At 36.5% G+C, this 7,559-nt stretch overlaps 2 protein-coding genes across 2 annotated transcripts in view; one reads left to right on the forward strand and one right to left on the reverse strand.

The window, feature by feature from the left end:
• The window catches only part of LOC110421134 (uncharacterized), a 6,483-nt gene extending 2,974 nt beyond the window's left edge, over window positions 1-3,509 (forward strand). Inside the window, exons 7-10 of the mRNA XM_021434627.2 lie at window positions 35-38; window positions 154-300; window positions 889-952; window positions 1,083-3,509. Coding sequence (XP_021290302.1) covers window positions 35-38; window positions 154-300; window positions 889-952; window positions 1,083-3,172 — 2,305 coding nt within the window. The 3' untranslated portion in view covers window positions 3,173-3,509. The remainder of the gene's footprint in view (window positions 1-34; window positions 39-153; window positions 301-888; window positions 953-1,082) is intronic.
• A 294-nt stretch (window positions 3,510-3,803) lies between these two features.
• Window positions 3,804-6,760, reverse strand: LOC110409221 (Calcium-dependent lipid-binding (CaLB domain) family protein). The gene is made up of 5 exons (XM_021418498.2): window positions 6,522-6,760; window positions 5,079-5,144; window positions 4,712-4,838; window positions 4,322-4,439; window positions 3,804-4,087 (listed from the first exon to the last, which is right to left on the reverse strand). Exons 1-5 carry the CDS (start codon window positions 6,586-6,588, stop codon window positions 4,019-4,021), a joined length of 447 nt encoding a protein of 148 aa, XP_021274173.1. The 5' UTR covers window positions 6,589-6,760; the 3' UTR covers window positions 3,804-4,018.
• Window positions 6,761-7,559: the final 799 nt, after the last annotated feature.

The raw sequence follows: 7,559 nt of genomic DNA on the forward strand, positions 1-7,559 counted from the left end.
AATGTGCCCATTCTTGCACTCATATTACTTCAAGCTTGGCCTTGACAGCTTAAGGAACTAACTGCTGCTTATTTATGGTGTTATAAACATATTGTTCTTCAGACATACATACTATTTATGAATGTTGATCAGTAACAATTATGAATTCTACAGTATTACACTGATCCAGCTAGTGGATATGTTTTTCGCTCCAAAAAGGATGTTCTTCGCTATCTAGAAACTGGAGAGATCGGTAGATATGCTTTTTTACCGAAGAAGAAGCACAGTGATGATCAAAATTTAATTCATACTGAAAAATCAGTAAGTTTGCACTTAGCTTTTGCAAATAAGTGTGATGTCTATTGCTATCCTAATTGCATTATCATTTTTACTTGCTTTATTTTTTACCTGCTTGATTTATTACGTAATTACAATGATGCATGCTGTATCAAAACTAAAATGACATAGTTTGCTTTAAAATTATATGTAGAGTAGAGGTAAGGTCATGTTTGGATTATAAGATTATGAGCAGGAAAGGATAAGACAAGTTTGATGAGATGAGTAAGTTCATATTGAAAATGGAAGAGATCAGAGACAAAGTAAGCTCATGTAAAGGTTGCCCTTAGGTTATTGATAACATATGGGGATATTCGGAGGCAAAATTTTTTGTTTAAGGATTATGCACCTGCAACCAGATTCATTGTCAAGGTTCATCCTTCTTAGATCTTAAGAGCTGCAATTCAAGTCTGATGCCTCATCTACCATGGAATTATTTGGAAGTTGTAGACTATATTTCAACCAATATTTCAGTTGGGATTTGCTTCATAATTGCCCTTTTATTTGGGAAATATGCTGGATGGAAATTTGAATTAGCTGAGTGTTTTTTTCCTTGCATTCTGTCTACTTTAGCAATTGCCGGCAGCTAAAAGGCAGAAAGTGAAGCATCCTGGCACCAGGAGGCAGCTCTTTACAGGTGAGGGGTTGAAAATCTATAAACCCTTCGAGTCATGAGAAACCAAGTTGAGAATTTGAATCAGGGAGGTTGTTTACAAGCCAATCATGCATGGAATTTATTGCTTCTGATGCAAAACTTGTTGTTGCAGCTAGGGAGACATCTGATAGGAGTATTTTATCTCACCTAGAAGCTGAGACCTTTGAGAAAGGACAGAGTGAGAAGGATTATACTGAAACTAGGCTTGCTACAACTTCCTTACCTCAAAGCCAATCATACATGGAAGTCATTGCTACTGCAGAAAAATCAAATTGGAGCTGCTCAGTAGCTCCAAAAGCTTCCAACAGAAATCAGGGGAAAACAGTCTCTGCCGATGACATGTTTGTTTCAACTGCTGCAGCAAATGTCCTGCAAGTGAAGAACCTGCTTGAAAGGGGAACAGAGAAGAAGAGCAATATAAACTCTAAGGACTCTGGCAAGTCCAAGAATAAGAAAGAGCCTGATTTGCCTCGTAGGTTTTCAAAACGACTTGCTCATCATGAACCTGATCTGGCATCTTGTGGCCTTGAACTTGTAAAGGCTTGCCAAAAAGAAGCCAATGGTCAATGTGTTTTAGAAGATGAAGCAACTGAGCAGCACAACATTGGCTCCGGTGCAGAGGTAGCAAAGCAAGTCTCTGCTGATTTGACAGTTAAATCACATTGGGGGTCAATGAAGAAGACCATAAAGCCCGCTGAAGACAAAGATGTTCTTGGAAAGCAACCACAAATGTTGGAGAATGAGAAGACTAGTGACACTAAGTCAGAAGTACAGCCTTTTGTTTGTTCTGACCCATGCCTAGAATTTGCAATCAAGACTCTTACAGGTGCAATACCACTTCAGGCTGCTTCAAGTAAAGAGCTTGTTTCAACTGCTGCTTCTAATGTCCTGCAAGAGAAGAATCTAGGTAAAACAACGATGGGAAACAAGAGCAGCAACATAGAAACTAGGAACTCAAGCAAGTTGAAAAAGATGAAAGAGCTTGACTTGCCTCGTCGGTCATCAAAACGACTTGCTGGGCTTGAACCTGAGCTGGTGGCCAGTGGAGGATCCATTGAAGTAGCTGTTCAGAATGCTACTACAATATCTGGAAAAAATGAACCGAAATCACCATGTCTTTTGGTGGATAAAGCAACTCAGCAGCCAAATGTTGGCCCTAACGCTGAGCTCCCATATCAAGCTTCTGCTGCAGCAGTCAATCAAGAGATCAGTAGCAGAAGGCCTCATGAAGGTGGAGCAATTCTTGGAGTGCGACCACAAATGTTGGGAAGTCAGAAATGCAGTGACAGCAAGTCAGAACTACAACCATTTTTTTGTTCCGACCCATGCCTTGAATTTGCAATCAAGACTCTTACAGGAGCAATACCATTAGAGGATGCTATCAATGAAGGGCTTGTTTCGACACCCATTGCTAATATCCAGCAACAGATTAATCTAGCTGAAGCTAGAATTGAACATAGCAGGTGTAGAAAAGCTTTGTTTAACTCAAGCAGGTCCAAGAAGGATTGCAGTTTTCCTCATTGGTCTTTGAAACAACTTGCTGGGCGTGCACCTGAGCTGGAGGCAAGTTCACTGTCCAATGAACGAGTTCTCAAAACTGCAGCTAGAAAGTCTTGTAATAACAAAGCCATTCGAAATGTGGATTTGACTTCAGAGAATCCAATAGATAAAGCATCTCAAGAACTTGAGACTGGACCAAGACCAGCACTTCAACATCCTGACTTTACATACAGAACCACTGTGTTTCAAGTAGAGTCATCAAACAAGAGCAAAGCGCCTCATCTAAACCTAACTGCTCCTACCGAAATGAATATTGAGAAGCCAGGCCTGCACTCTGCAATTCCATTTGGGAAGTCTTGGTCTGATTCACGCTTTGAGTTTGCATTCAACACTGTTACAGGTTCTAGTCCTACTGAGGATAGTTTTGCTTTTCAGAGTTACTTCCACCAACAGTTTAGCAGCTCTGGCTCCCAGATAGATGGCAACTTTGCATTGCCTGATTATGGCTTGCCTAGCATTTCTCAAAGCGATATTTCACCACACTTAGCTGCCACGGCACAACTTGTTATGCAGCAACAGTTCCCTGTGAATCCTTCATTCCTTCCCCCTGGTAATGTACGCTTACCTAGTCACAGTGGAGTTGATGCTCAACGACCTTACAGTAAGGGGAACAAGGAATTACCTGGCAAGGTCAAGCCCTAGACATAAGGGTTTGCAAAGCATGCCAGGCATCCAAGACAAGTTCAGGTTACATATTCTATCTGAACTGACACCTTTATGGTTTTTGACTTCTTGGCATGGACCTTTTCTTTTAAAAAAAAAAAATTCTAATTGGGTGTAAAGTATGTCAGCTGTTAAGGTAAGAAGATATTCGGCCTTCACCTTGAAATATCCTTCCATCATTTTGACTGTGGATGGAGCAAAAAGCCGCTATTTATGGCGGAGTTCTGGGGTTATCAAATATTATGTAATGTAATACTCCTGTGCTCTTGGATAAACGACAGACTGTTCACGTTACGTCATTTTTTTGGGATGATCATTAGAGTTTGTAAGTTACCATATTGCCATTGACATTATTACTACCTCTATGGTACAATTATTAATTAAAAGAAAAGATTTTCTCCCCTTCGAAAACACGTAACCTGACGAAGCGTAAGGCAATTAATCTGCCTCGATGTTTGAGTGATTTGTAGTTGAGCTTTTAATGGCATGAAAATTCAAAGCTTAACCTTTACGTTGGGAAATAAAAGTTCTTTAATCATAATGTCATCTTAATCAAATGCTGTAGTGCAATAATATCTCTTGCTGAAATGGAAAAATCAAATGTTAAATCTCCTCATAACAAAGTAGCTATAGAAAGAAAAGGCTTATGAACCCGGATTGGTAATGCACACTTTTCATAATTAATTGTCCAGTACTGTCACAATTAATTGAACTCGATCATAGCAGCATAACAGAAAAACATTCAACCAGGAAAAAGTTCAGAATCAAACTTCAGAATGAGTTCTTTGAAACAGAGATTACGATAGGAAGACCCAAGTGGCTGGCCTAGTCCCTGTATGAAGACTGCTTCCACCCTCCAAAAGATTCCTCAACTTGAAAATCCCTAGTATGTCTCTGTGATGAAGCAATGGAAATTTTGGTTAGATGAGAACATTCGACCATTTCAAATCAGATAGGAAGGAAAATGGAAACAAGCCCTTCGCAAAGCTGAATATTTCATTCAAATTTATGCAGTTGATTATAAATCAATGTGGGAGCTCAATGCTGCAAGTATGGCTTCCTCTTCATCTTCTAGTAGTCAAATGGAGATGTAATTAAAGAGAGGAAAACAAAAGAGAAAAAGAATACCTCCTCTGGGGTGAAAGTCAGACCGAGTCTAATCTCCCCATGATATTCCTCACCCTTGACAACATTATATGCAGCTGGGGGGAGGCTTCCTTCCATAAATACAGGCTCCAGAGGAATGCTGCAAAATATCATAAAAACAAGTTTTATTTAAAACTTTAGTTCACTGACTCATGAACCTAAACTAAATAGGATGGAATATGTTGAACTATATTTTATTGCTCAAGGTTCAAGCAAGATCTTCACAAAGTTTGGATCTTGTCCTCTTCCTCTAAAGCAATTTACTATGTATATTATGAAATCTGTGTAAATAGGTTACAGTGCAAGTTTTGCATGGCTTTTGAGTTTTGCTAATAATTGTTAAAAATCATCTGAGAATTTAGTAAAACTCACGTTGCTTCTCCCACGAAATCATCCTGAGAACCACAATCACTGTCCATTATTTTCAATCTGAGTTCTGAAACACCTTCGGAGATGTTGAACACAAAAGTTTCATTCCATTCCGGATCAGACCCTTTTCCTACAAAAGTTATATATATATATATATATTAGTTCCCAGTCATCTAGTACAAAAGAACAAATTTTGATGATAAAGAGGAACAATGGGAACCAAAGTTTAATTTTTTATAGCTCTATTAGTTCCTATTAATCTACAATACAAGAACAAAGGGTTTTAATGATTGATCTAAGCCCCAAAATTTTGATGACAAAATTTGATGATAAACAATGGTAAAGAACTTAGATTGATCTAAGCCCCAACCTGATGCAACACTACTTTTCTGCTCCTGGGTACGGCAAGTGAGGAGCACATAGGGATCCATGTTACCTGCTCATTTTGAAATTCCAATTCTCAAAAACATTAGCAACAAACATAAGCAATAGAACCAGGACATTAGGCCAAATACTTTCAACCACGATAAACCCCTATGATCTAACTTAAGCATGAAAATTAAACCGATCTAAACCATCCCTTCAGGTAATTCTACGAAGATGGGGTAAAAAAAAAGGAAACAATGCAGCTCAATTGGGACTGCCGGCTAATTAATAATTCTATGGTTTTCCAGGATCTAAATTTGGAACTTATTCTAATCTGTAAAAAATTCCTTGAACTCGTTGTGTCCCAAATTTCACACGTCTATATCAAACGAAAACAAAAAGAAACACGAAATAAAACTGTGCAGAAGGAGGTGGGGAATGCTGGCCCAAGCTGATGGCTGTCCCCAGGAACAAATTTTGCATGAGGAAATAATATAAAATAAAGCATATGATTCCCCCATATATGCTGTATCTTCATTTCCTAAAGTTTATACCTCAAACATGCCATGTCTTTCCCCCTCATCACCTAATATTGATTTCTTTCTTAAATTTAAGTATCAATTAAGACCTTTGTCATGTAAAACAAGAAAGAAAACAAGTAGTACAAAGGAAGAATCATCTATGTTTTAATTAAATTTAATATAATACACTCCTTTTGTCTCATTTTCTTTATCTATTTTTTCTTTATTAAAAAACATCGAACATTTGTATTATAAAAACATTAACAAATTTTAATATAAAATATGTCAAAATCAAAGTTTTTATTTTAATTTTAGAGAAAAATAAAGAAAAAAGTATACATTCAAAGATGAACGGAATATATATTTTATATAATTATTTTGATAGGGGTGAAATGAAGAGTTTGAAGACTAACATGGAAGGGAATAATAAAGTGGTGAGGATCACTAAAAGTTCATATACCCTATCAAGAATATAAGATTTTGTAGCAATTAGACTTAGATTTGAGATTTTTTGGGATCTTTTCAATCACTTCGTATTTGGGTTCCTTCCTTCCACTTTTGTTGAACAAATTAGTGGGGAAATAATGGACTGTTGTAAGAACAAAGACAGGCACAAAAATGATGCATTGTTAGAATAGAAGAAGGATATTTTGTTGTTTCTTTTCAACTAATTTCCATCCTAATCTTATCATCAACCAAATCAACATAATTGACCATCATTAGAGAATGTTTCTTTCTGCATTTCCTTCAATGTTCAAAATGTAAACAAATGATCTGACCCGGGGCTTGTCATGACCATAGCAGAAACACCCAAAAGAACTATTCCAAAGTCCCCAGATCTAGACATAAAAGATTGAAATTGAACAAGACCATAAGCAAATTCTAGTAATACCAAGAGTTTAAGATTCAGATCAAAAGAAACTCACAGAGAAAATCTGTGTTCTCAAGACCCTTGGCGCTAACAAGGACAACTTCAAGCGTTCCCTGAGGCATGTTTGGAGCGGAGAGAGACTGAGAAAGAATGATGAAAGGGAGGGATCCCAAGAACAAGAGACACAGCAGAATTTTATTGTTTGCCCTGTTTCTTGGATCTCTTTCTGAATATACCAAGTACTTGTTACGTCTCACCAGGAAACTGAGAAAAAACAAAACAAAACATGTGCCAACAAAGTATCAGTCTTTATTCATACATCTGCAGTTAAAAATGTAAAATCTGATGTTTTGGGTTAGAGAAAAGTAGATCGGACAATACCCCTATTTTCAAGCCGGTAAATTAGGGGTCAACAAGCGTTGGAAAACGCACGATCAGATTATGGTATGTCCACCTGGCATGCTGATGTCCTATATCCCCGATGGCTTTAACAAGCAAATCCTTTTAGCAGTAATAATACTATCCTTTTTGTTTAATAGGATTTTTCATTTTTGCTCATTGATTAATAGGAGAGAGGCTTTCTTTTGAATTTCTTTAACACAACGTTTTTATAATTTTAAAAATTATGATATATAAAAAATAAGATACAAGGCAAGAAAAAAAAACCTAGCAAATTATGTATAAATGCGAGCAAGGAATAAAAAAAATAAAATAACTCAATTATAAATAATCAAATGCATATCATATATCCCGAATTAATGTATGATCCTACATCTTGCTTAATAAATAAGGTTTAATTTTTTTTTCAAAAAAACAATATAGTAGTCAATATTTAGCATATACATAATATTAATCTAAAAAGATTACTAATAAATATAAAAATACCTCTAATTAATGCACATATATTTCCAACACACAATGTGCATTAATTTACCTTTCAGGAGATATTGCCGCAGCTGGTATGATTGGATTGGTGCATTTGTCTACTACTCTTTGTGTTAGTGCGGTGACAACTTTTTGATCATATGAAATTTTAATAAAAGACAAATATGTAATTAGTTAGTAAAAACCCTAAATTTTAATTGAATTGAAA

This window comes from Theobroma umbraticum, unplaced genomic scaffold (assembly GCF_002168275.2).
Source record: "Theobroma umbraticum cultivar Fairchild unplaced genomic scaffold, ASM216827v3 scaffold_30.0, whole genome shotgun sequence".
Lineage (NCBI taxonomy): Eukaryota > Viridiplantae > Streptophyta > Magnoliopsida > Malvales > Malvaceae > Theobroma > Theobroma umbraticum.

What these genes read in the sequence shown, in the direction of transcription:
- LOC110409221 (XM_021418498.2), bottom strand. Translation starts at nt 6,588, where the DNA reads ATGCCTCAGGGAACGCTTGAAGTTGTCCTTGTTAGCGCCAAGGGTCTT. An exon ending in TGAGAACACAGATTTTCTCT is followed by an intron (nt 5,145 to 6,521) that starts GTGAGTTTCTTT and finishes CAAAATGAGCAG; the next exon opens with GTAACATGGATCCCTATGTG. An exon ending in GATTTCGTGGGAGAAGCAAC is followed by an intron (nt 4,440 to 4,711) that starts GTGAGTTTTACT and finishes GATATTTTGCAG; the next exon opens with CATTCCTCTGGAGCCTGTAT.